The sequence below is a fragment of the Trachurus japonicus genome, chromosome 8 (genome assembly GCF_045865225.1).
Source record: "Trachurus japonicus isolate A0001 chromosome 8, Traja_1.0".
In the NCBI taxonomy this organism is placed as follows: Eukaryota; Metazoa; Chordata; class Actinopteri; order Carangiformes; family Carangidae; genus Trachurus; species Trachurus japonicus.
Window position 1 is genome coordinate 25,737,727 of NC_140914.1, and position 27,934 is coordinate 25,765,660.

The 27,934-nt window shown below is 41.3% G+C and overlaps 2 protein-coding genes across 9 annotated transcripts; both read right to left on the reverse strand.

Moving 5' to 3' along the window:
* Window positions 1-1,265: 1,265 nt before the first annotated feature.
* On the reverse strand, window positions 1,266-10,734 carry tom1 (target of myb1 membrane trafficking protein). Of its 7 annotated transcripts, none has more exons than XM_085784993.1 (16): window positions 10,475-10,734; window positions 9,069-9,153; window positions 8,846-8,924; window positions 8,590-8,739; window positions 8,350-8,484; window positions 7,442-7,576; window positions 7,114-7,230; window positions 6,776-6,906; window positions 6,632-6,674; window positions 6,433-6,541; window positions 5,710-5,773; window positions 4,746-4,821; window positions 4,374-4,439; window positions 3,827-3,889; window positions 2,590-2,629; window positions 1,266-2,010 (listed from the first exon to the last, which is right to left on the reverse strand). In XM_085784993.1, exons 1-16 carry the CDS (start codon window positions 10,524-10,526, stop codon window positions 1,916-1,918), a joined length of 1,440 nt encoding a protein of 479 aa, XP_085641119.1. In that variant the 5' UTR covers window positions 10,527-10,734; the 3' UTR covers window positions 1,266-1,915. The 7 variants fall into 7 exon arrangements, with proteins under 7 accessions (XP_085641119.1, XP_085641118.1, XP_085641123.1 ...); XM_085784992.1 differs by having other exon boundaries at window positions 6,776-6,909; XM_085784997.1 differs by lacking the exon at window positions 7,442-7,576.
* Window positions 10,735-18,307: 7,573 nt separating this feature from the next.
* Window positions 18,308-26,702, reverse strand: LOC146983423 (bMERB domain-containing protein 1). 2 transcript variants are annotated; one of them, XM_085785447.1, is made up of 6 exons: window positions 26,465-26,702; window positions 23,692-23,809; window positions 21,205-21,278; window positions 20,377-20,491; window positions 19,122-19,192; window positions 18,308-19,014 (listed from the first exon to the last, which is right to left on the reverse strand). In XM_085785447.1, exons 1-6 carry the CDS (start codon window positions 26,541-26,543, stop codon window positions 18,896-18,898), a joined length of 576 nt encoding a protein of 191 aa, XP_085641573.1. In that variant the 5' UTR covers window positions 26,544-26,702; the 3' UTR covers window positions 18,308-18,895. The 2 variants fall into 2 exon arrangements, with proteins under 2 accessions (XP_085641573.1, XP_085641572.1); XM_085785446.1 differs by having other exon boundaries at window positions 23,692-23,812.
* Between the last annotated feature and the right edge of the window lie 1,232 nt (window positions 26,703-27,934).

Here is a 27,934-nt window from a genome sequence, read left to right on the forward strand (position 1 = left end):
GTTGTCGATTCGCGACCCCCCCCCCCCCGCCTCCCCCACCAACAGCGGCACGGTGTTGAAGCCTGGACCCGACTTGGTCCGAATCCGATGGCCAAAAAAAAGAGGGAGAGAGCGAAGCCCGAGACACAACCTGACCTGACCGAGTTGTTTTCGGACTGAACGCGGCTCGAACTGACGCCTGCGGTCGGGCTGGTTGGGCCAGTCCGCTGAAAACTATAAAATCAAGATGCAGACTTGGTAGAACAAAAGTACAGCTAGGCAGCTCAGTCCAGAGAGCAGAGGAGAGAGAGACAGCGCAGCAACAGGTGTGTGTGTGTGTGTGTGTGTACGTCTGTGTGTACGTGTGTGCGCAACTGCGCATGCATGCACGTGTGCCATACCTGCAAACTCTGAATGGGTGTTTATTATAATGTTTATTACAGAAGAGAAACACACATTTCAGGACCTGACTTGTATCATCAGGCTGTAATAGAAGACTGAAAATCACAGGACATGTCTGTTCTGTCCTTTCATATATTAATAGGCTCAATAGGCTGGTCCAGGCCAAAAGCCACAGCTCCCCACTAGACCAGTTTCATACACTCCAGTCATACAATGATAGGAACCACAGATCTGCTTTTTTCCCTCTTATCTGAAGCAAATGTTGTGTTTTCCCTTTATTTTCTTCTCAGAGTACACCAGATTGCTTCAAATACATGTTAAAATCACATTTTTTTCCTGGGGGGGTGCCCCCAGACCCCCCTAGAGGGATATTTTTTGTCACCTATTAACACCTCTAGCCTACTCAGTTTGCAGGTATAATGTGTGTGTGTGTGTGTGTGTGTGTGTGTGTAAGAGAGAGAGGCAGAGAGAAAAACTACAATAAACATAACTATTATTATTATTATAGACAGCGCCCCCCCCCCCGCCAACAGAATCTCACTCCAGCCCAGGACCAAAAGTTGGCAACCCTGCATGAACTCAGGATCAAACTCAGTTGTGATGTTGCTAAACATTAATTATGTCCTGTGTTTTAAATTGTCCATAGCTTTGTATACAATTAAAATCAGTGTTATCATCAGTAATATTGTTTGTGTGTAAATGAGATCTGATTTCAGTCAGTAGGTGTGCCATGTTCACGACTCAACCCATTAGTCAAAGCTAATTAACACCAGACAGGAATTAAACACCATCTTAAGTGGTCCCACACCCGAGTGTAAACCCATGAATTGGATTAGACGGTAAGAAACTGTAATGCATTGAGGTCAGAATAAGAACAGACAGTCTTCCAGTTAATAGATTTAGTTTAATATATGACAGCAGTCTGTCATGACTTTCTGTTAAAGTTCAAGTAAAACATCTTTACAAGGGAAAGTTGGATGTAAAAAACTTCAATCAGTTTTCTTTCATCCTTCATCGACAATGATGTGAAGCACCAACCTGTTCCTTCATGTAACAGCCGAGCTTCTCTTACAAACAGGTTTACAATGGTTCCTACTGACCAGGGAGTTTCTTTTCCATAACCCACCATCATGTTTGACAATATATATATATTTAACAGCAATATAATACACAATCTATGTTGCAAAATGTTTTTTTCATGTAACAATATCCCCTCTCTCCTTCAACAGCAGGAATGTAACCATATAAAATGTGCAAATGTTTGCATTCCACACATGGACAAACCCTCACAACAACGTCAAGTAAAAACTTCTGTCCTTCATCAAACAGTATTACACTTATCAGTTAAAAAACACACATTTGCTCCACAGTAAGTATACATTGTTACGAAGTCCTTCCTCAAATGGGGGTCGCACCTCCCCCCATTTATTAAATGTGCCAGTCAACCATTCATCAAAAAAAGACATCTGCATCTCTCCACAGACGGCAGGAGCTTCTTCATGAGTTTTGTTAGTTTGGCAGGTTTAGGTGTAGTTTAAGACTCAGACTGGTTGGTGTCCTGGGATTTAGCCCTCAGTGACGGCAGGCGCTCAGCTGCCATCGCTCGCCCTGCCAGAAACCTGTCAAACTCTGCAGAAGAAGAGGAGCAGGATTAGGTCAGATGAAAGTTTATGAATCATATAAAGAAGAATAACTCACTAGCGTTATGGGTTCAAAAAGTAGAGAAGAATACAAAATTACACTGGGACTGAAAGAAAGTACTTTGGTGAAAATAAATGAAAAAAAACCCTTGAAAATCTTTAAGTTAAAGTGCTAATGATGACAGATTCTTCTTCCATTTGGCAAAAAAAATCCTAAACTGATAAAGCAACAGATTTATTTTGTTACATATAAAATAATAAATACAGGGGAATGTTGGGATGGATATTTAAAAATTATCCAGCTGTGGAAAAAAAAACGAAAGCTTGTAGCACCAGATGCCTAAAGGCTCTAGTTCCACCTGCTGGTCAGACGCAGAAATATTTAAAATTAGGTAAAAGACTAATAGTAATCTTGTATAATATAGTAATAACATAATATGTAAAGGGTGTAGCTCCAAGTAGAGAAAAAAAGAACTCTTCAGATACTTCACATGAACGTTAATGGCAAATAAATATACTGAACTACAGAAGATGCTCATGTTAGTAAGTAAAGAGTGAAGACCCTCACCTTCACTGGTCACACCATCAGAGTCCTCATAGTCGTCATACTGAACCACAAACACAGAATACATATTTTGTGTTATTTACATGTACACACCATGAAAGACATAAACAGTTAAAGGATCAACTCAGTTCAAACTTGTGTCACTATCTTGATTGTTGAGCTCAATGTAGCTTAATTTTAACGGAATTAACAGAATTAAAATCAAGATGACGACAAAAGATGAACAATGAAACAGGCAGATTTGATGATTCATGGATTTACTTGTTGGTTGTCTAACATCCAACATCATTTTTATATGTCACACAACATCTCTCATTTGATTTTTGTGTTGTTTTATCTGACCAACAGCCCCAAAACCGCCAAATATTTACTTAATTGTTGCCACAAAAAGCAGCGAGAGACTGACCCTGGGGATGTTTGGTCAAAGAGACTGAAACAATCAATAGATTAGCAAAATTGTCAGACTAACTCTCTCTCAGTCAACTAATACCTATAAATCTACCAAAGTTTCAGCTGTACAGTAGGTGGCAGTGTGTGTGTGTTTGACTGTGAAAGCAACTTTGGTTTGTACTGAAATGCAAAGCTCCAGGAGAAATTATGTTAGTGACGCTTCACAGTGAGTTAAGTGTGGAAATGAAGCACATACTGTATTTCCTTTAGTGAAGCAAGACATGCACAAGAAAATGTATAGTTAAAGGGATACTTCACCCAAAATCTATAATTCGCAAATTTTCTACTCACTGTCATGCCAAGGAAGGGTTTGGAGAACTTTCTGAGTTATGAAAACGCTTTTGGAGTTCCAGGGGGGATCTGGCTGGATTTTTATACTGTATAATGGCAGCGGAGAGAGTTCACTTTTGAATCGTCCACAACACACTCTATGAAACATCCAAATACCTCCATAGGCTACTGCTCGTCCGTACTGACCCAAGTGTCCTGAAGCCGCCACATGAAAAAGTTGTTCGGAAAAAATGTACTTGATCTCTGTTTTTAGCCTTGTTGTAGCAGTAGCTCCCAGTGGCTCTGTTGATGTTTGTGCTCATGCGTGAGATTTGCCGCGAGATGTTCGTTCGTCGTTGTAAACCATTGGATGTATGTATAACACCGAAAGTTCTCCAAACCCTTCCTTGGCATGACGGTGAGTAGAAAATTGGTGAATTGAATCGGTTGTAGGGTGAAGTATCCCCTTAACTAAATGACTAATGTTGTTATATTATGTTGAAGGGATCCAGCTGTTTACCTCGTCATCCAGTGCTAGCCAGTTCTCTATATCATCCATTACATTGGACTGGTTGATAGGAATCTAAGACAAGAAGCAGAGCAGCAGAACAGTCAGTACAGTAAAATACAAACTATTAAAACACAATAACGATGTGACAAAGCATAAAAAATGGCAAAGAAAAACACATTAAAACAAATCCCCACAAACCACTGCACGTTAAAAAACACAAAGCATTTAATGAAGAGGATTACAGGTATGACAACAATGAAGCATGTCAGGAACAGTCCAAACCAAACACTGTCATGCTCTGTACTGGGCGTAGGCACAAAATGAAACTCCCCAAAATATTTTGTGTCTTCACCACCACAAATGAAAACATGCAAACCATTGTTTGTTTTCTTTCATCTCTATACGTGAGCCACCAAACCCAAAAAGTGATCCAAACAGAAGCAATCCAGACCACACCGAAAAGTCAACTGCAACCTCATGACAAAAAAAAACCAAGAGACAGAGGGATGTGGAGAGGTGAATCTATAACCAGGACACATTTCATACTCAGACCCACCATTCCCCTTTTAATCATCCAATCTAACTTTGGTGAGGAGCTGTGGCTGGAGGCGGGGCTGTCGTCCTTCATGTACAAACAGAGAGTTCATTTAAGGAGGGAAACAGTTTCTGAGACACACTAACACACAGTTAATAAACCAGGGGCCTTTTGATTGAAACTCACTGATTCATATAATACGGTTCAGACATGTTGCACGAATATCACAAACGAGAATCTCAGAAGCTAGAAAAGTTTCTTGAGCCAAATAAACACTATTTTTTTGTGCCAAAGGTCACAGATATGAAAAAATTCAATCATGTCAGCTGATGAGTCTTGTGACTAAACCTGCTCAACCATGTCAAACCTGAATAACACAACATCTTCACTCACCGTTCCAGTGTTGCGTAGTCTGCTCTCCTGTGCCTGAGCCAGAGCCATGCCGTCCACAGCAACCTCACTGTGCTCACTGAAACAGAGGGTGATGCAGCGTTAGCTAACATGAAAAATGATAATTAACAGTGAGCAGTGAAACAGAAAAGGGAGATGATGAGAGGAGGAATCAGAGAAATAGATAGAGTCAAAATCCAAAACAAAAGATGAACACCACCCCAGAGAATTTATCCCAGAACAGAGCAACACAACGGCTCTGTAGGAGAATAACTGTGACACTGTCATTTAACCAATTAATACAAATGTCTCTGTTATTAATACAGCATTATTGTTAGTTCAGTGGTTCCTTACCACTGTGTCTGATGTAACACTACAGACCACATATCTGATTAGTAACATACCTTTCCAACACCACTGTTACTATTAAAGAAACTATTATGTTTCATCCATCTAGTATCTACTACTTTTAGCCTTTTCAACCATTTATTCATTAATTTTAGCTGATCATTTTAGTCATTAATCAATTTATTTAAGCCTTTTCAATTATGTTTTCATTACTTTCAGCTATAATCCACTACTTCTAACTTGTCAGCTTTTCTCCATTATAACTAGCCATTTACACTATTTCATCCTTTTCCATTATTTTAAGCTTTTCACCACAAGTTCAATACTTTCAATAAGCTAATCCTAACAATTTGCACCAACTTTACCCAGTCAACCACTATCAACTACTTTAAGCTCTTTTACTATATGTAAATCTATCAGCTGTTTTCAAATACCTTTGAATAGCTACTGCAGCTGCCTCGACTCTCCTTCATGTTCAAATTATTCAAATTGGTTCAGCTACTCTACTGCACATACCCCAGAGCAACTGACCATGTAGAGTTAATGCAAATACACTCTATTTGCAACTTGTGTTTAACAGTAACATCATCAGAAACCATTGTTTATGGTCTTTGTGTACCTTGGTCTTTGTTGAGTGAAGACATTCATTTTCTGTGATAAAGTTTCATCTGATTCACTCGTGCCTGCAAGAAGAATAGAACAGAGGTAGTTGAGGCGTATATACACTTTGCATGTGCAGGATGAATTGTATGTATGAGAGCTGGTGCACAACTGCATCATTCATCTATTTATTACAAAACTACACATAGGAAATAAAGACACAGATACTTACTAGGGGTGTGCCAAAAAATCGATTCACATAAGAATCGCAATTCTTATTTAATACGATTCAGAATCGATATAAAATGTCCTAAAATTGATTTTAAAAAATAAAAAAATGAAACAAATCCGCTGGCGGTTGGCCTCCATTTCCTTAGAATTGAAAAGGCAGCATGTTTAACTGCACTATTTTTTTTTTAATTTTAATAAAGAGGCATTTTTAATTTTGTTACTTAAGCAATATGTGATATTGCTTTTATGCAACAGTTTCAACAATTCAATTTAAGCATGGATAAATGTTTAAAACTCAATAAATGTGAAAAAGACACTTTAGTCATTCTGTCTTGCAAAGCAAACCAGAGTAGATCATGAAGATCCTTAGCACACCGATAGACTGAAGCAGAAATCATTATGAATCAAATCGTTTTGAATCGAAAATCGATTAGGAATCAAATCGTAGCCCCAAAAATCAGAATCTAATCTAATCGTGAGATAGTAAAAGATTCCCACCCCTAATACTTACTAAGTTTAGCCAACTGACTGGACAAGCTGTCACTGGTGACTGATGCGATTCCTGACTCCTGAGACTCAGCTGCGAGGTCCAGGTCTGCCAGGTTGACGTATGTGTGGCTCTAAGAGACAAAGTGCAATAAATCAAAATTTCTCCATGCAAAAATGTAATAAAGTTCATCTACTTCCTTTGTTTTTGACTTGTTCTTTACCTTCGGTGTTGCACTTTGTCCATTTGTTAGACGTCTTTCAAACCTGTAAAAGGCAGAATACAAGTATGTCACTATGAAATACTGAAATATGTCAGTATAATAATGTCAATTTTTTCTTGACAGAAAGTTAATCATGTGGTCCACCTGTGGTAGCGAGTGAAGGCAGTGTTCATTTCATCATTCGTTGCCAGTAACTCTTCAATCAGCTTCTCCTCGCTGAGTCTGGGGACGATCTTCACTATCCTGTCTTGCATTTCCTTACAAACTGTATATAACTGCTAATGAGACAATCATACAAAAAAAAAGTGTGGTTGGGGAGGGGGTCGAGGGGACAGATGCAACACAAAAAAAAAAACGTACACGGTACTAGATCAGTTAAGGGTAACGCCAAGTTGCTCAAAATGAATGGATGGAAAAATATTGTTTTCTAACAACCAGAGGGGAGAAAACACACATCTATTTCTCTATTTTATTTTATTTACCTCTAGCAGCTCCATGTCTGCTTGTTTTACCGTGACAGGATCCAGCTGACTCATCATGTCTGACATCATGGTCAGGTTGCTACGCACCACTCCCAGCTCTGTCTTCAGCTTTGTAACCTGGAATATCAATAGTATTTCCTGAATAAACACAGCTATTATACCTCCTTGCAAAAGGCAAATATTGATTTCATAAGTGCTTGAGTAACAGGCCAGAGTGAATCACAGACATTTAGAGCTGTGAGACAGCCAGCGTCTGTCTTTTTTAGTGCAATACAGTGTGATTCAAATATTAAAATATCCCATTGAAAAGGCAGCAAAGCCCCATCACCTGACTGGGAGTGAAGGCATTGGTTCCTTCTAGAGCCAGTTTTAGCTCAGAGGTCTGAGGCCGGATGAGCGGAGGTTTGGAAGAAAGGAGGACAGCAGGCAGAGTAGTGACAGCAGGCCCATTCCCAGGTGAGGTCTGGTAGGCAAAGGCAACAGAGGTGACCCAAAAGAAAAATGACCCGCAGGCAGAGAGATAAGCACCAAGGTCAGTGTATCTTTTGGTCATTGGATTTTCTTTTGATGAATAGGAATTAAAAAACAGAAAACAGTTGGTTTATTTTATTTTCACTTTGAAATTAAAAAAAGGAAAATTGAAACACAAAGCATTCTTCTTTTTGAGTGTCAAAGAGCAATTAACTAAATTTTAAAAACAGATTAGATTTTCATGTTCTATTTCATATAACAAAAAATAAAATTTCTAGACAACAGAAATTTAAAAAACAGACCAAAAACACAGTTCTTTTCATATTTTGACACCAGATGTTGTCATTTTTTACAGTATCACACAAGAGTGGGGGCAGAAGAGAATTTTCTGCAACAAGTTGTGTGGCAGAAGCATGAGTCCCCAACGTATCTGGAGTTAGAGTTGGAAAAAAAAGTCGTAACTAAGGTATGAAACTGCTATATCTCCCCTTTGCTTTGAAAATGACAACTTCTGGTGTCAGAATATGAAAAAAACAAATAAAGTTTATGTTGTCTGGTGATTTTTTTTAGAACATGAAAATCAAACTGTTTTTAAAATTTAGTTAATTGCTATAGTCTTTTGGTATTTCAAAGTGAAAATCAAATAAACCAATCTTTTTTTGTTACTTAATTCACATTAATCAGAAGAAAATCCAATGACCAAAAGATACACTGACCCACCAAGCACCCAGCAGTGAAACAAAGTGAAGCCTATCAGGTGTGCACCTTTTTTGGGCCTTGCACAGGTGAGTAACCATCCAGCTCTGTCATAGGGAACTCGAGCCCTTTCCTCCGCAGGTCCTCGTACACCGACACCACGCCCGTCAGGTCGGGTGAACTACGGAATGCATCGGCCCACGCCTTAGCGAGGGAGAAAACCACAGATTACTAGCAATCAGCTGAACAAGGCCACAACTTTTTTTTTGCTGTTGTTGTTGCTCCAAGCAGCCACACCTCGTGCCTCACCTGTATAATGCTGAGCACCCGGTCGTGCAGGACTAGTGGGGGGTTGTTCCTCGGGATGATCGATCGTACCAGGACCCCTTCTATGAAATCTCGTGTCGTCACCAGGATGTGAAACCTGTAGCCACAGTTCTTCACGCAGGTCTCCAGGACCTGATGTCACACAGATAAAGCAAATCAAACCACGGCTGACATCGGATTACACCCGACTAGAACATGAACAGAGGCTGCGAAGCATCGGGCTGCTGACAGCACTTACAGTAAGTGCCAGCATGACCTCTTTGAAGTTCTTATTCCCCACAATCCTTTTCTTTACGGCTCGGATCGCATCTCTGGGCCTGCAATCACAACACTTTAGTGGTCAGAGACATGTAACCCTCCAGAGGATTAGCTTGTTCCTGATGCAGACAGATAACACACACACGCACCCAAACACACCCATACGCACACACACACACACACATCCACACATGCATACACACCCTTCCTCTGAGCCGTTGATCATATCACAGATTTCCATATTAAGAGCCCAGTCGTCTGACGGAAGGCTGGAGTTGGTGGCAGATTCTGAAAAACAAAGACAGAGAAACATCACATTTTCATTAAATGTGAGGCTGCCGACTTATAATAATTTCATGTTACACATAACAACAATTCCTGATGAATCCTAAAGATACTTTATAGTCATTAGAGAAAGAAAAAATACAACAAACCATATAATAGTTATTACATAATAAGTTCACAAAGTAAGTTTCTATCCAAATGAGACATTTCACAGGGTTTGGCTCTTGGACCCCTGTGAATCCTGAGATTCATACATACATTGAAGTTCATTGTTTTGTTTTGTTTTTTGAATCAATGTATTTATCTTTTTTAGCTCAAAATATGTCACAGAAAACATGCTTAGTCCATAAATGTTAAATTGAGCGTATGGCTATTTATCTTTCACTACATTTGAGTAAGACTGAATCTGTTCCTATTTGCCTCAAATAAAACACTTACGATTTATTGCTACCGTAATTGCAAGGAGATGTTTTGTGTGGCTATACATTCAAGGATTGACCATGCATGAAATTGCCATTACCATAATTTTTCTGTTTACAGATTGAACAGAGATTATGTTGCATTGTTGATTACAAAGAACTGCTAAAGGTTGAAGACATTTAAATCACTTAAAACATAGGACTAAATATGTTATCAAATGTTTAAGATGTAGGCTAGGTATTCATGCCTAGTGAACAGACATTTTACATGTGTCTAAGTGAACTAGAGACAGATGGAAGAAAAAAAAATCATTCATCCTTTGCTTTCCTTCACAGTGTGGAGGTTACAGATTGAACAAGCTGTTCAGTATCAGCTCTCTACTAGTAGGCTACTATAGCCTATCTGTTGTGATTAAATGCGCTTGATATGAACCTGTCTTAACGACTACGTCCCAGTTTCCATCAGTCAATGAAAACACACATGTGCATTGAATCATTATGCTCCAGCCAAATATAAATCACATTTGGGTCAGGAGGATGTCGGCCACTCTGCGACCCGCCCAGCTACCGCCAGTCTCAACACACACCCGGCAACAACCAATCACAGCGAGCATCCCCGGCCTCTTGAGTCTCGCCTCTGCCTCATCATTGGTCAGACGGCGCGTCAGTCAAACCGTAAGCCGTTGCTCCTCTGTCAGTCTTAATACATTTCACATGAATTCATCTTTGAACGTGTTGCGGTAATAAACGCATGAATAGCCTGTGTAAGATTAGACGCTCTGATATCAATGGAGGATCACGTGACCAGGCGTGAATGCCCAAGAGGCGTAACGCTCTGCAGCCAAGATGACTGGAGCGTCTGGTTCATTACAATGTAACGATGCGACGGTAATAAAGCGGCTCACCGATCATCTGTCCCACCGGCGTGCTGAACGGATTCCCCAGTAGAAACTCCATGGTGAGAGGCGGTGAGGGCCCCGCTGAGCGCCGACGTCCCCGGGCCGAGCCGTACCGTACGCAACAACAAGCCCCGCTCTCCTGCAGACCGGAGCCGCTGCTGCTGCTGCTGCCGCTGCTGCTGCTGCTGCCGCTGCTCACACAACAAAGTGGGACACTAGTTGAACTGCGTCACTCTTTAAAGGGAAAGCAGCCTGAGATCATCACATGGACGATGCAGTCCTGCTGCCTCACCACTACTGCGCCCCGAGCAGGCCGAATAATATCACCGCACCCACAGCTCAGAGCAGAGCAGCAGTCTCTGAGCTGTGGGTGCGGTAAAAGTCTCCTCCTTTATGTGTGATTAGTCACAGGTAAATGATAACACTGCTAGACAGAGTAGCTCACATGGAGGTGATCTTCATCATGGACATCTCCTCTCCTTCATGCTACATGCGGTAGCCTACAGCCTGTCAGCAACACACTTCTTCTAACGTCACATAGGTCTATCACTGTGCAACCTGGTACAAATATCCTCTTTCTGTGCTTTTAATAGGCTATTTAAATATTAGACCCATTCATTCTCTAATTCGTGTTCTTGAGGGATGAATAGTCTTCTCTTCTCTTCTCTTCTCTTCTCTTCTCTTCTCTTCTCTTCTCTTCTCTTCTCTTCTCTTCTCTGTTTATTCACAGGTCATAATGTAGGCTGAAATAGCCTACATGTTGTCTTCATGAAATTACACAACTAGAGAAAATGACCACTAAGTCTACCCACTTATTACATCCACTTGTGGGAGTTAAATTTGAACACTTTAAAATAACCACACTCTATTCACCATTCGTTAATCATTACAGTTTGCATCATCATAAAGCATTCTTCCAACATTGATACTAATTGGTATGCGATTTATTAAAGGGGACATATTATGGAAAAATATCACTTTTTAAGGCTCTTTAACATATATTTGGGTGTTTGTCTTGCCTTCACTAACTTGATTACTGTGGGGCTCTTGACCGTGTCACACCACAATCAACTTTGAATATGGAGCATGTGATATGTTTAAAAGTGCCAGAAAAAAATACAAAATGATCTTAGATAGATCTGATAGGAACATGGATAATGAAGTCAGTATTCATCACATTTCCCACAGAGCTCCATGCCTGTGTAATGTTGTGTTCTGTCACATGGGTGCGCTGTTTGATCTTACATCCACCGGTATGAGGCGATGCTGCTTGGTGCTTTCTGCTGACCGCCTGTTAATGGTCAGTTAACAGGGAAAGAGCCTTAAGGTGTCAAAAGCCAAAAGCTCATTCAGCATTAACTGGTTTGTGCTTATTGAATTGAAAGTTTAACCATGAACATGCCACAGCAGCTGACCTGATGAGGGTGAAACTGAGGCCTCATCTTCAAGTGGGTCAATCTGTAAAAGTGTTTTAAGGCCTTCAGTATTCCTTATCATGCTTTTTTTAAAAATTTAATTTCCTTTTGACCCCTCCCTGGGGTATAAGGGACAAAAAAAAGGAACAGAGCAGCGACCAGTGTACAACAACATGAGGAAAAACAGATGTACAAATCATACCGCTCATTTAACACTCAGGAGAAAATACTATGCTATGTTGCATATTACATGACCACAGAGTTAACCTGGGTTCAGGAGATGTTCCAACGAGTGAGAACAACAGGGGCCCAGCCGCTCATCTCTACTCTGAACAGCTTATTATTTAGTTGCAGTAGACAAACACTCCTGCCTGAACTGAAAGACCTCTGAATACCAATGTCCACATTATCCATTCATTGTCCGCTTCAAAATACAGGGATGAGTTTGTACATTTCCAGGAAATGACTGTTTACACACAAACAGACACACACAGACATGTTACTCTCACTGACACTGGGGAGTCACATTCGTCAAATTTGATCATGGTCACAATGTGACTCAGACTCAGTGACTCACCACAACAGAGATGATAGTTTCTTTGCTCTCATTGCTGTTGCACAGCCCACCAGTGGAGATGATACAGTTCTCACCATGAGGAAGAACCATATGTAGCTTATGTGGGTGAATCAAAGAACAGATACAAATGTAGACAATTCCTAAACAACAGATTTCCCTCAAGGGAAGACATGTCCACTATTATTCAACATGCAGCGGTCCAAACCTGACTCTATATACACATATGACAGATCACACCAGGTTGGTTGAATCACTGGCATTTACCAAAAGGTGAGAACAGAGAAAGTATGGTATTAAAATACAGATAAGTACATCTTACAGCCGTTCCATCATGATAATCATAATACACTATTGTCCATAAAGTTGGAATTATTTTGTTTTCAGACACATTCCTCTTTTTAGAGGGTAATTGTGGTTTAGTTTTCACAGTGATATGTTAGGGAGAGATTGATCAACAATGTTTTGAGAAGAGGTAGCCTACACCTATCAATAATAAATCACATGGACCTGGACTCTGAAATCAGTGAAATCCTTTAAAGAACACTGATACATGAAATGTGTGATTTTTGCTGAACAAATTGTTGTAACCACTAATAATTACAATGGTAATATGGAGAAATGTGTGTTTTCTTGCTGTAATGATGGCTGTAACCAATAATAATGATGAATGATGATGATAACGGTGGGTTCCTGTTGTACTCAGAAGTCGCAAGGTCAGTCCTCCAACCATATTGACCCAGTTATCATCAAACCAAACCACAGGAAGAAGAACTCAGTGTGAACAGTGTGAAGGCAACTTCACCTTTATCACAGCATGTGTAATGACTGGAGACTGCTCTGAAAGGTCCCTTTCAGCGCTTGTGTTTTTTCTCTGCGGTGGAGAAGAGCCTGAGCTGCCACTTCACAACCCACAGGTGAACAACCTTCCTACACAGACCTTTGTCCTGATCCAACTGTGCCAGAGATGTCTGAAATACAAACAAGAGGAAACATCAGTTTGGTCTCTATGCTTTATGTTTAATGTCACAGTTTTACTTTTGTTGAGTTTCATGTTGGAAAAAATATTTATGACAATGCACAAGCAGCGCAAACCATTTCCAGCACCACCTAGTTTGGCACTGTAGTATTTTAAGTGATATGATTTGACTCTATGGTTAAGTGCACTTTTCTAATGTGGAGAAGAGCAGCTGGGGGGCTTTGTTTAGCTTAGTGGGTAGAGGCTGTAGTCCTCGCCGCAGCAGCACCGGTTTGATTCCACTGGTGGCCCCTCTGCTGCATGTTGCTCCCCCTTTCTCTGTCTTCCCGCATTTCCTGTCTCTCTACAGCTGTTCTGTCGATTAAAAGCCCAAAAAATACTTTAAAAAAAGAAGAAAAGAGCAGCTGAAGCAGTTCCAACCTGCTGGGCTGTGGCTACAACATCCAGCTCCTCTGAAGAGCTTCAAACTCTCCGTTGTTTGGGGGAAGAAGTGTCTCGTTGTCTTTGTGTGTTTGGTTGATGTTCTTCTTGTGGTGGTGTATTTAATAATAAAAACATGTAGGAGATAAAGTATCACATTGTTGACGATGAACTGGTCTTCATCCGGTGGCTTGGAATGTCTCGGACATCACATCATCTCTGTCAGTGATAAACATCAACTGGGAACATGAGCTGATTTCCCGTACTGTAATTCAAACGCTCGTCACTGTCGGACACAAATTCAACCACAATCCTTTGCTGTGAGATAGTTGGATATAGGTACGATTCATAAATGTTTTCATTGTGTTGTTTGGTTTTAAGTTATGTAAGGCCTATTGGAGCTAAACGCCCGACTGTTACCCGTCTGTTAATGAAAAAGAGAACTGATCTAACCTCTCATTACGCCAGAGCAGCTTCCCAATCCTCCCAGACCTTTTCATTTAGCCATAGATTTCCTTTTAAACACTTCACAGATTCACTCCATCACCTTTTCGCTCTTTATTATCTCTCACTTTACTCCACACAGCCTTCATCAGTCTGCTTTGTTCCCCCTCTCTCTCACACACACACACACACACACAGGTCTCTCATTTACTTTCCCCGGAGGAAACGTTAACAGATCGTTTCCAGGGGACAAAATATAAATTGCTGGAGGTTATGTGCTGCAACACTCATCACATGCATGAGTAAAAGAGGTAAATAAAAGGTGATAAAGAGAGGAAGGGAGAGCGAGAGAGAGAGAGTGGAAGGCAAAGGGACAATGAGAGAACAAAGACTTTGTTCCTCTTGCCTTGGTGAAGCCTGATATCTCTCCAGCCCTCTGCCTGCAGAACGTACAAGAACAAGCAGCTTTTTCTCTACCATCCAATTAGAGTGGGCTGGCAGTGACTTGTCCACATTCACAGTGTGGAGGCCCCTGATTAGGCTTCTCAGCCTGCAAATTAAATACAGTGGAGAGTGCTGCTCGCCTGTGCTCAGGTCTGTTTAATCTGCAACCAGTTGTGACGGCCTTTATCAACTGCCATGGGAATGGACCCACAAAACAGACCGCATTGCCGCAGGGAGAGGAGGCTCACACTGAGGCTCGAGGGACAACAGCAGCAGACTGTGTTTAAATTATGTATAAATGTGCATTAAACTAAATGATGGAGAAAGGAGAGCAACAGCATGCATGTCAATCTAGCTCCTCCTATTTGGCTTCAATGCTCAATTAGGAGCCATTTAAAGGACAGTGGCTTTACTATTGGAAGGAATGCATCCCAGAGTCTACTGTATGACTCATATGTGGCTGCAGTGTGTATCTCTCTCTCTCTTTCTGTGTGTGTGTGTCTGAGAAGTGAAAGCAGGCAGCTGAGGTATCTTATGTGTAACTGATACCATCTGGTTTTCTCCGCACTACAGTGAACATTATACCCTCAACAACCACCACCACACACACACACACACACAGCACCACCTCATCCCGTTGTCATGGCAGTAGCACATATGATGCAAGCATAGAAATAGATTGGGTTCCTACTATCAGGCACCTTTACTATACTGGGCAAATGTTTGCATATTAAACATAAAATAGATGTGACCATCATTGTTACATATAAAGTACACATGTTCAAATGTATCAGCTGTATGGCTGCCATTGCTCTAATATTACTTTCTTTGTTGTGGGTGTGTTCACATCATGTAGTAGTAACTTTGCTGCTTAGCCACTTTGCTCTATAGCTCACAGTTTATTGTAAAGACAGACTCTGACCAAAATGCATGTAATAAGCCTATTTACTGACATGATTCACTGTCATTTATATAATAATGCATGTTGAAATACTGCCAGGACCAAAGAAAATAGCCTGCAGGGAAGAGAAAAAGGTGTGTGTTTTGTAAAATGTAATAAACAGGGTTGATCACAGCAGGAAAACTATGTTATACCTGAAGTTTAGTTTTTTTTTTTCTATTATCATTACAAATGATAAAACTCAAAATTAAATGCTGAGCTCCACAAGAAGCAGCGGAGCATTAAAAGTCTTTATTTCAACAGCAAAGATGACAAAGTTCACAGTCACAGTCACACAAACACTACATCATGGAAACACAATAGACTGAATGTCAGGCAGACTTCTTAAAGACTTTGGTTTCAGTGGTGGACCTCTGACTGACGGACTCTTCTGGGAGAAAAACCTGCAGAATTCTGGGTTATTACATGATCATGTGACGTTTCCTCAACAGGCTCCATCTCTTCTCTGTGTTAAGGCTCCTGTTCACTGAACTTACTTAAAGGGATAGTTCACCCAAAATTCAAATTTCACTCATTGGGCCCTAGTTTGCTGGCGCAGCGCAGGTGGCGCAAGGTAGCGCAGCCGGTCTAATGCAAGTTTCGACCAGCGCAGCCTAGCGCAAAGTCAGATTGGAAGATTGGCAGATCGCGCTGCGCTGAGATAGGCGTGGCCGCGCAGCAGGGGGAGGCGTCACAGATTCAGCTTGGTGCAGTGGAAGTTTTGTCCGAAAATGTCCCGCCGAGGTTGCGCTGAAAGCTCGCCACCTCCAACCAGGTCTATTCTCAGCGCAGAGCGAAGCGCAGCAGGTGCAGTGGAAGTTTGGCTGACTGACCTGCAGTGCACACACGTCACCAAGACCTCACAGGCAGATTTCCACAGTTCCAGACACATTTCAATGCAATAAATATCCACAATAACCACTATTTAATGCAACTAACGGAATCAACACGTGAATTTATATCTATATAGATTGTCCCGTCACATCTGACGTCAGATCAAAGCAGAGATCAAAGGCTGTGGCACGCGCAATGGAAACTCCACCTGAATTAACACAGCAGGGACGAACTGGCACTGAAAAGCAGCTGTGGATGTCCCAAAAGCAGGACTGAGGGTGGATGACTGCATGTCGCTGCCGTGTTGAGATACCACACGTTGTGATGATCCCCTTTATTTATTTATTTATTTATTTACTTATTAATTCATTAGCGGAGAGCGACCGCATCACGCAGCCGTAATGAAAAACAAAACACAAATCTTCATCTCTCTTAGTCCACCACAACAGCCTCGGTATCAGATAGTCAGTATATAGCCTACTACAGTATACTCAGCATCTCTATCACAGAAAAAAAAGAGAAAAAAAGAGACGGACAGAGAGAGAGAGAGGAGGACAGAGAGAGAGAGAGAGAGAGAGAGAGAGAGGAGGACAGAGAGAGAGAGAGAGAGAGAGAGAGAGAGGGAGGGAGAGAGAGAGCGCGAGTCCTTTACGCTGATTTAATCCACATGGTCTGTGTTTATGTTGTGATTAGTGTACACCTGTCATCTTGCTTACATAGGGTTTGAATAAATGTGAGTTTCTTTATTAGTGTATTAGTTGTTTCTTAGATTGGGTAGGGGTTCTCAGTGTATCAGATCAAACCTGGTTAAGTATATTAGTAAACTCATTATTGGTCACTCTGAGCTCGGACCTCCGGACCAAAACAGCTGTTTCCTCCTGGGAGAGGTTCAGCCTCTGGCGTCGCTGTTTCCTCCGTCCATGTCCAAGTATAAAATGACAAACTTGCAGCGCGCATCACCCGCCGCGCAGTTAAAGGTGAGGAGAGGAGCTCCTTTGATTGGTGAAGATCTGACTCGGCTGTGTCAAACCCACTCCACGCCTTTCTCTCCTCCTCCTGTCTCCCTCCCGCCCTCTCTCCTCCCTCTTCACCGTTTGCGCCGGTGGGAGGGACGAGGGGAGGGGTTGCGCTAGTCTAAGTCTGACTGCGCGGCCCAGCAAACTTGCGAAATGGACCTGGGCCACACCCCGTTGGCGTGGCGAAGCTGCGCTGATGCTAGACTTCACCTGGTCGACGAAACTAGGGCCCATTATCTACTCACCCTCATGTCGACTAAGGGCTGGGAGAAGTTTCAGAGTCCTCCGTGCCTTCTCTGAGTTACGGGGGGATCCACGCAGCAGAAATTGTCCATAATGGTTGTGAATGGTGCTCACTTTTCTTCGTCCAAAAAGATGCACCAAAAAACATCCAAATACCTCCATACTGCTCGTCTGTAATGTCCCTCTTGTATTGAAGCCCCGACATGAGAAATTGTTCAGAAAAAAATGTAATAAGTCTATATTTTAAGCTTGTTTGTAGCGGAAGCTCCCAGTGTCTCAGTTCACTGCTCTTCCTGTGTCAGTGCAAATCCCGGCGGAACAATTTCTCATGTCGGGGCTTCAATGTCTTTTTGGACGAAGAAAAGTGAGCACCATTCACAACCATTATGTGGACAAATACTGCTGCGCGGACCCCCCCGTAACTCCGAGAAGGCACGGAGGACTCTGAAAATTCTCCCAGCCCTTAGTCGACATGAGGGTGAGTAGATAATGAGTGAAATTTGAATTTTGGGTGAACTATCCCTTTAAATGAAACCATGATTAGCAATCAAGTGAAAATATCAAACATCCACCAGCTTATTCAATGTGATAACTCATCATACATTTTACAGACAAAACTAAATAAATCCAAAATGAACATAAAGAAAGAATTAAAAACAGTAGATGAATCAGTAATGATAATAATCACAAGTTACAGCCCCATCAATGTCATTCTAATACTCTGCTACTACAGCAACCGGCACAGGGAGATTAGCGAGTGCAATTTGCTCCCCGGGGGACTTCTACACTCGTGCTGTCTAATACATCCCAAATGGATCATTGCACTGTCAGAGCAGCCATAATTATATCTAATTCACTTTGTTAGAAAGAAACCATTATCAGTATATCCATAGGCCGCTCAGCCTCTCTGCTGACGGACGTGCACACGGTGTTTCACAGCAGCAAATCACATCAAACACACGTCATATAATACATGTCCCTCACGTCATAATATGCACATGAGCATAATGTGAGGATTAATGCAGGTGATCTTTCTCTACAGGAGCGGACGTACAACAACACAGGTGAAAGAGCACACCTCTCTGCTGTGGTGGGTGGAGTCCTGTGTCCTCCTCCTGTCACATGACGGAGCAGGTGAAGCCGCAGCAGTCTTTCAGCAGCGTCAGTCCAGTCTTGGTGAGAAATGGCGCCGGGGTCTGCTGGGGTTTGGACGCCAGCGTTCGATCCTTCACAGCACCTGATGCAGAAGGAGACGTGACAGGAGACAGCACGTTCACAACACTTCTGTGCTGTCCCTCGCTGTCAGACCCGCACGTGGCGGCCTCGTGGTCACACTACACTCACCTTTTGCAGCCATCACCTTGGGGAACTTGGACTGTAAGAAGGCAGCCATTTCTCTGTCTTCCTCTCTCTCCCTGAGAAAGAAAACACATCCTTCTTTTTTAATATATTCAACATTTTATTACATTCGCAAAATATCATTTGAGTTGAAACTAACAGTCTCTGGACGGACTCTCTCTCCTTATGTCAGCTTCACATCCACACTGACTGTTGGAGGAAGTTGGACCCTCACCTCCCAGCGATCAATCAAAATGTCACTCACAGATATTCCCTGACAAAAACAACATCCTGCTTATCAGTGGTGACAGCTAACACAGCACCACAAACAAATGATCTGAGTGATGGTGCACTTGTTATTATTCAGTGTAAATACACAGAGGGCATAGGGAACAGCGTTGAGGTGATTAAACAAGACAGTTTATATATCAGGTGCTAACCTTGTTTACATGTCCATGAGGTGTTTCTATATAAAACACGACAGTTCATGAGAAAAATAAGAAGTCAGCTAATTTGTTGTCAAGTTGTATTATGATGGTAATAACTCAACATTTTGGGAAGCAGACTTAGTTGCTTACTTGTCAAGATATAGAGGACAGAGATATTTCATCTTAGTTTATCTAAGCTTCTGGTTAGCTTAGTCCAAAGACAGAAGGCAGGAAAACAAGCCTGAATCTGTCCACAGCAGGCTATACCGAGAACCAACATCTCTCTCTGATTAACACATGTATCTGTTGTGTAGCTGTAAAACCTTGTGATGTTTTTCACATATCATATTATGCCATATCATGAGCTAAATAATCAGTCGATGCCATGACTGAGTATTTTCACCTTGAACTGCAGTGAAGGAATGATAGTAGGCCTATCTATAAAAAATATTCAGACAGCCAGATTTCAATTTGTGTTTACTGTTAAGCTTTTTAATGTGCAAAATATTAGCCAGCACAGTATTTCTACTGTACATCGTTCACTCATTGGATTGATCAGCAAAGATCACATAAATGTATGTCTTTGTTTTTGTCAGTAGAGATTGTGGAGGTCCCCTTTGAAGGACCTGATGAATGAATGTTGAATGTCAGAGACATTGAAATAACATGACCTGGAGGATCCTCAGACTGACGAACTAAAATGCTAAAAGCTGCCTGTATAGTTCCATCATCAATCTGAAGAATTACACACCACTGTCTCCAGAGAAACATCTTGAAAATGAAATCAAAGATTAAGTCACAGCAGTGTAACATCATTGGATTAACGAGCACACCTCAGCCTTTCAAACTCCACGTCGTCCACAAGGAAGTCTCTGGTCTCCACCAACTTGTTGATCTGCAGCAGCAGCTCCTCCTCCCTCTGCCTGTCCTCCTTGGACTTGTCTTTGTCTGTTCAACAGTCAGACAGATAGCGTTACAAAGAGTAAACAATTGTCTTGTATATTCTATTCAAGATAGGCCACATGTCATAAATTCTTCGAGCAGTGATTTAACAGAATGCTCATTTCAGACATTCAAAAATCATGACTGTGAAGCTCATCGTGAAGGACCAGTGAGAGCCATGTGATCCCCAAATTTCACAAGGTTCATCCTCTGGAAACCATAAACATCTGTAGAAAATAGAATCACTATCTATATTACTGTTGCACAGATGTTACAGTCTGCAACAAGTGATGTGTCAATACTTCCATCTCAGGAGATTCATATCCTATAATGTTTAACAGTTCACAGAGTAGAAACATCCCTGTTGCTTATGCGTGTAGTTGCCGGGGCAACCTTCCTCCGTGTTAACAGCTGTCATCTAAACTTCATGAACAAAGAAATGTGAGTAAAAGTGTGAATATTTTCAGAGAGAAGAGGCATTTTAAAATGAATAGTCAGATGGAATAAGTGAAGCCTTCAAAGGCAAATTACTGTTTGAAGTCTGTAGGTGTTTGAGGCGACAACAGGTGAAATCTTCCTCCACAACCAGTTTATTCTGAAGCTCATTAAAAATCCTTCCACTTCTCCTCATAGGCCAGTGCTACAGCTGTTGTCTTTTCAGTTTAAAAGAAAACAAAACATCTGCAGCTTAAAAGACAGCGATGGCTTTTTTAATTTACCTGGAATTGAGACCAGTTTTTGTAGCTCCTTCTTCAGTCTTGTGATTTCTTTGCAGAGCTGGATGTCATCCATCCTGAGAGGAGAACACACAGGGAAAAACATTCCCACAAAAACGGTGAAGACACAACTTTTTTCGCAGGAAATCAGCTTATTCCAGTATGGGGTTAAATTTGTTATGGATAACTTACAGAATACATTATCTGAAATGTGCCGTTTTGCCCTCCAGAGCCTTTGAAAACATGGACTGGATTCATTTCATACCATGGCAGCAAAAGCAATTTCCTTTCTAACTTTGTAAATGGCAGTGTGACTGAGAAATGGTGGCGCTTATCACAGAGAAAAACACTGGTCCCTGAGTTTATTGGCTGAAATAACACGGCCACGCTGCCCTCTGCCAAGGAATCACACCAGACACCATCAGATCTCATTTTGCCGCCTGACTCTGATACTGCTCTCAACACGCCACAAGCCAGTCACATAAGTGTGTGCGTGTGTGTGCTGCGATTACTGTACAGTGACAGCAAGAAGAGGAAAATGACTGACAGAAATATGCACACTGCTCTGTTGATATCCTTCAGGATGACTCATAAGCTGCTGCTCAGTCCTGTTTATGCAGAATGTATTTACATGGAAGTTGTCCTGCTCATGTTGCATTCATGAGGGGCTGCACCAGCCTACAGCAGGAGTCAAGATACATTTTTATATTTCCTCACCATAACAAGCACAGAAAGAGAGACATTAACAATTATTTTTAAAGAAATACTTCAACACTTTTATGTATTTGTTTTTTTTAAATGAGACTAAATTCAATTAGCCTAAGTAATAGGCCCCTTAATTGACAATAAGACACTCACAAAAAATATTGTACTTGATATACAACAAATTAGTATGGCAATCTAAAAATAAAATAATCCACATACAGTAATTAAGGCTACACATCAAATAATCTAGAAATCTGGTTGGCCTGCACTAAAACACATGATGTTGAAAAGGTTAAAAATGCATCTGTTTCAAAGACCTAAACATCTGTTTTCTAATAGTGACTCACCAATCAGACCCCCAACCACTGGAAAAACCTGTAGTGACTTTAGTGTGAGCCTGTAAAGACAATAAAACTTTTATCCTGCTAAGACTATACATGTGATTTGAGTGTTTGTCTTTGTTTTCACGGTTGTGAACCAGATTAACTGTTGTTGGTGTAATTCAACAACAGTAGGTATTAACCAGGGAGCTTTAGAGATGTTGGTGGTGGATTTGGCCTCTTGTGGACAGACCCAGGCATGTTTGTGCTGAGCTAAACTAAGCTAAACTAAACTAAAGTGTCAAAATAAAATAAGATAAACTTAGCTAACCTGCTGCTGGCTGTAGCTTCATATTTACTTTATTAACTGTGGTAACACAATTCTCCTCTAACTCTCGTCAAGAAAAGCTAATGACTCTGTTCCTACAAATGTTGAGTTATTACTTTAATAACACATGCTGGGTTAGGCTACATACTTTCCGCATCCATCCTCACCTGTCTGTGGGATGTAAGAACCACTTGCTTTCTCACAATACAATTTTTTTAATGCTTTGTGTTTCAGTTGATTTAATACATGTCAACACATGGAGGCCCGTGGGGATTAGGAGGAAACCAACCTATTATTAGGAGTGGGACTGAGCATCGCTTTTCACCCTGTGGTCGTGTGTGAACTGACGTGACTCGTGTGAACACATGATGATAATGATGATGATTATGAAGCACAACACTGATCAGACAGCACATCTGAAGGCTTTACACAGACAAACAAAACAGATGCAGGAGTCATTATTCTCTGCTTCTCTTGTTTCATCATCATACAGTCACATTATGCAGTCTCTGTTCTTATAGTCTCCGCTCTCCCACCTCCATCCTCTGTCAAAATAATGAGGAAGGTCTCCACAGAAAAAGAAAGAAATAATTAAAAGCAAGGATGAGAGAGAAAAGAGAAAAGGGCATCGTTTCAACTGGAGGCTGTGTGTGTTTGAGTGTGTGCGTGCTGGTAGCCTGGTGAGCCCTTAAATAGCACTGCTGTATTGTTCACACACTTTCTGCCATCGTGCACATGGCTGCTCCCTGTGTTGGAGGCTGACACTTGGTGCATCCTCTCGTACCCCTGAGAGACTCCCAACAATATCTTGGTGTGTTCAGATGTGTGTACAGCAGAGTTTTACTTTGTGTGTGTGTGTGTGTGTGTGGGTGCAGGCGACCAAACAGTGGAACACCACATGACAGTAGACAAGCACGCATCATCCTCTCGGGTTTAATGTATTTAAACTCCTACGCAAATGTTATCGAGTCTAACAAAACACTATTTTGGATCGCTATAAATAATTCAGTGAAAAGCTACACACCAGAGATGCTGTCAGGTATTTCAGAGCCCCCATGAAATGATATTTTTCAGGGCCGCCGTCAGTCACAACCCCCCCCCAAATCTGCTACAGAATGGTGAAGAATCAGATCTTACATGTATCTGAGCTCTGACTCTCTCCGGACCAGGATGTCTCGTATCCGCTCGATCTTGAACAGCTCTCCTTCGATGACCTCCGCTGTGACGGTGGAGTCCGCCATGGAAACAACATCCTCTGCTGAGAGACAAACAACACCACAACTTCTTTATTAAATAAATAAAGTACAATTATTCATCTTTTAATCCTACATCTTTGACAGAACGACTGGCGTTACATGTCATGGCAGCAGTCTGTTTAAATAGTCCAGCTCCAAGGCCGCATGCTTGGAAATATCACTTTTTGAAGGCTCTTTAACATATTTGGGTGTTTGTCTTGCCTTCCGACCCCCAAAATGTGAGAATTGACAAAAAAATCTAATTTTCCATGTGATTTTACGAGCTGTTCCTCAGTTGTCTTCCAGTGATGTAACTAGGATTTGAATTTGCATATTTCCACCCCTACCTGGTACCAGTAGAAGGGGTGGGGCGGGGAAAGCAGTGGTTCATTTGCATTTAAAGGGGCAGGCACTGAAACCAGCCACTCTGAACAGGGCTGTTTTGAGAGTATGTTTGATCCTTGGGGTATTTTTGACCATAGCATGTCACAGATATGTCTTTAAGACACCTGGGAACTATTTTAATTTGTAGAAAGGTGGCATAATATGCCTCCTTTAAATTGAAATTACTGCTATTTTGTTCCATAGTAAATTGGAGCTTTTGACTAATTATAAGAAAAGTGACTGAGTCAAAATTATAAAAACGTCTGAATTCCATAGTACTGATAAAAAAAAATACTCCATTAGTTTGTCTGTGGGTGATAATTATATATATACATAGTGATATTTCCATATTTCCATGTTCTTGTGATAAATAGGATTCATTTGTAACTACCTTAATATGCAGGAGAAAACACAAAAGCATGTGAAATCATGAATGACAGTTAAACCTGTAATGATCCTTGTTCAGCTCTGAACATTAACACCCCACTCCCCCCACGACTGAGTATCAGTCAGTGGATAACTGCACTGCCCTCCCACCCTCCTGCCTCCCACTCCTCAGCAGGAGCGGTGAGTCATCCAGCAGAGCTTGGATTGGCTTTTAATTACCTGACCTTGTGTAAAAAGACATTACAATCACACACACTGAACCACTGGGGAGAACAGCACAAACACAAACCCCCCCGCAATCCCCCACACACACACAAACACACACACTGGTGATTCCACAACTTTTTTCACATGCACACACACACAGAAGAATTAGTGGTTTGGTGTTCATGTGCTACAACAACCTGCATGTGTTCCTTCTTGTTCCCGTCATCTCTTTCCAAAGCCTCCAACACTTTGTCAAAGCTGTTGTTGGCTTTTAATTTCTCCAACACACGCCACACAGGAGGTTTGTGCAGATGTGAGTTTGTGTTGCGTTGATGGATGACAGCAGCTGTAACACTGTCACAGCCTTCAGGCGCTCTTAAAGTCAGTCATGCTGTACAAGTGGTGTATAATGGAAAGTAATAAAATAAAATAATGTGTGTCTGTGTGATCCTTTAATAACATGAAGCTTGTACAGTGGCAATAACAAAGACCTGAGAGAAACACTATTAAATGTCACAATCAAGCTAATCAGGCGTCTCCATCAGCAGTAATTTTCTAACAGACCTCCTGGAAAGTCTCATTAAGATCTAATTTAGAGCTGATTATGGAGGAAAATCTGATTTTTGAAAGCAAATATTAAACCAACAAGGGTATATCCATGTTTTCATGTATCAGTGGAGACTTTTTGCTCTATGCCTTTTGATGTGTTCAATTGATCTGTTAAGAGAAAGCAGCAACTTTGACCAGTTATAGGCTATGGGATGTCAGCTCAACCTGTTTTGTCACCAGATGTAGTTGTTGATAATCAAACAAACAAACAACCCCCCCCCAAAAAAAATATATATAAAAAAAAAATATATATATATATATATAAAAAAATATATATAAAAATATATATATCTGTGTATTTTCTGTTCTTTTTGTCTTAAATGACTCAACACTGAACCTCAATTCATGACATCATCGTGGACATGGGAAACTCTGAGAAACATCCTCTGATTATTTTGTGAAACTGTTAACTGAACAGAAAATACACACACACATATATATATATATATATATATATATGTGTGTGTGTATTTTCTGTTCTTTTTGTCTTAAATGACTCAACACTGAACCTCAATTCATGACATCATCGTGGACATGGGAAACTCTGAGAAACATCCTCTGATTATTTTGTGAAACTGTTAATTGATTGAGAAAAAAATGTATCAAACATAAAAATAATATTGGTTACAGCTCTGTAACTTGAATTAAATAAAAAAATAAAAACCATGAAACCTTGAACCTTGAAACCTTTGACCAATTAAACGGGGTCTATTCTCCCAGCAGATGTCATGGAGTTCCACAACTCTCTTCAAGAAACCTGTTATTTAAATATGACATTTAGATTTAGGGGCTTTATATTATCAGGAGACAAGAATTGTGAGTAAAATAAAAGGCCACTGTTCCATTTGAATCCTGCAGAGAAGACGCTAAGAAAACTACATTCAAACCATCTTTTTCTTTTCTATATTTGAACAGAACATTAAAGCTGCTGCTGAACTTCAGCAGGAAGCTCAGTGAGGATCTGCAGGAGCCTGGAGCTCATCTCTCCACTCAAGTTGCTGCTGTCCAACAGACCTGTACTGTATACTGTCCCCGCATGCAGCTCGTCTATGTTTCATTGCAACACATGCTTCTTATTGAAAACTCACCTGATTTCTCCGTCGCTCCGTCCACCTGTGTTGTATCCAGAGCTCCGTACTGTTGAGATGATTTTCTTTCTTTTTCCATTTTTGTCAGTCCGAATTCCTTTTCAGACTCTTTGCAAAGGAAAAAAAAATCAAAACTAATATTTGTGCTGCTTGAAAATAAAAATGAAAACGCGTCGACCGAGTCCGCGCATCATCACCGCACTGTTGCGAGGGAACAGAGAGGGAGGAGAGGAGAGGAGAGGAGGCAGCAGATGCTGAGTGCAGCCCCACGGTCACAGTGCTGGATGTTTCGGCGTGGACGAGCTGATGTAGCTGATCTGTGCTCAGAGGCGCCACCTACTGACACACACACACACACACACACACACACACACACACACACCGTCACACAGCTCCAGCTCAGTGGTTAATGCGCGCACACACACACACACACAGTCAGGACACTGTGCAAAATTAGATTTGAATCCACTGAGAGAAAAATGCTGACTCCTCATAACTGCACCAATAGAGTGTGAATCAGGACGTAATGTAAATCATTAAATTAGAGGAAATAATTTGTAACTGGAGTGAAAATTGCAACGTTTGAGCAAGTATGACTCAAAAACAGCAACAGTGCAGAAATGTAATCAATGATGAAGGAAGAAGAAGACTGGGAATTAAAGTGTGAAACCTGGGAAATCCACTAATCGACTAGAAATGAGCTCTTTGACAGGATGAGACAACAGGACTGAAATGACAGACATCTGCCTCTGTAATGGGCTGCTGCGCTCTAACCAGTACCCCCCCACCACCACCACCCCCGCCCCCCACAGGAGGATGGAGCTGTCGATCATCATGGAGTTTCCACTGCATCTGATTGAGTTCAGCTGTTGACAACAAACCGGGGATGACTTGATGTCATGCGGCTAAGGGCCCACGAGGTCGGCGGCCAGATGTTTGGGGAGCTCAGCGAGCATCTGTCCTGCACAGTCACATATTACACACACACGTGGGAGTGGACGGCAAAACAAAGCATCAAGTTTATTCATTCATTCCGTCCTTAGGTGTGTGTCCACAGGTACAACCGGCCAAGCATGTCACCCAGATTACACAACAGAAGAATAATAATAATGCGCTCCGATGATAGCCTATTTCATGTATTCCCTATCAAGGAAGTAGATTGTCTTTATTCTTCACAGTTCTTTGGTCAGAAACATTTTGAAGGGACAGTTTGTGTAATGTGATGTGGGGTTGTGTGAGGTAATGATGCATATTTATTGTGTTACCTGCAGTATATTTGGATCAGCACGTTGTCAGTTATGAGGCACTGGAAGAGCAGGAAAGACAGAGAAATATATCATTTAGACACTTCTGAAAATACCCACAGAAACAAATCCAAAATCTGAATAAATGTTTAATTCATGCCAACAACTTTTATCTTCCTGAAAATGACACTTTGCTTTGGCATTACATTTTTCTCAGCCACTTAAC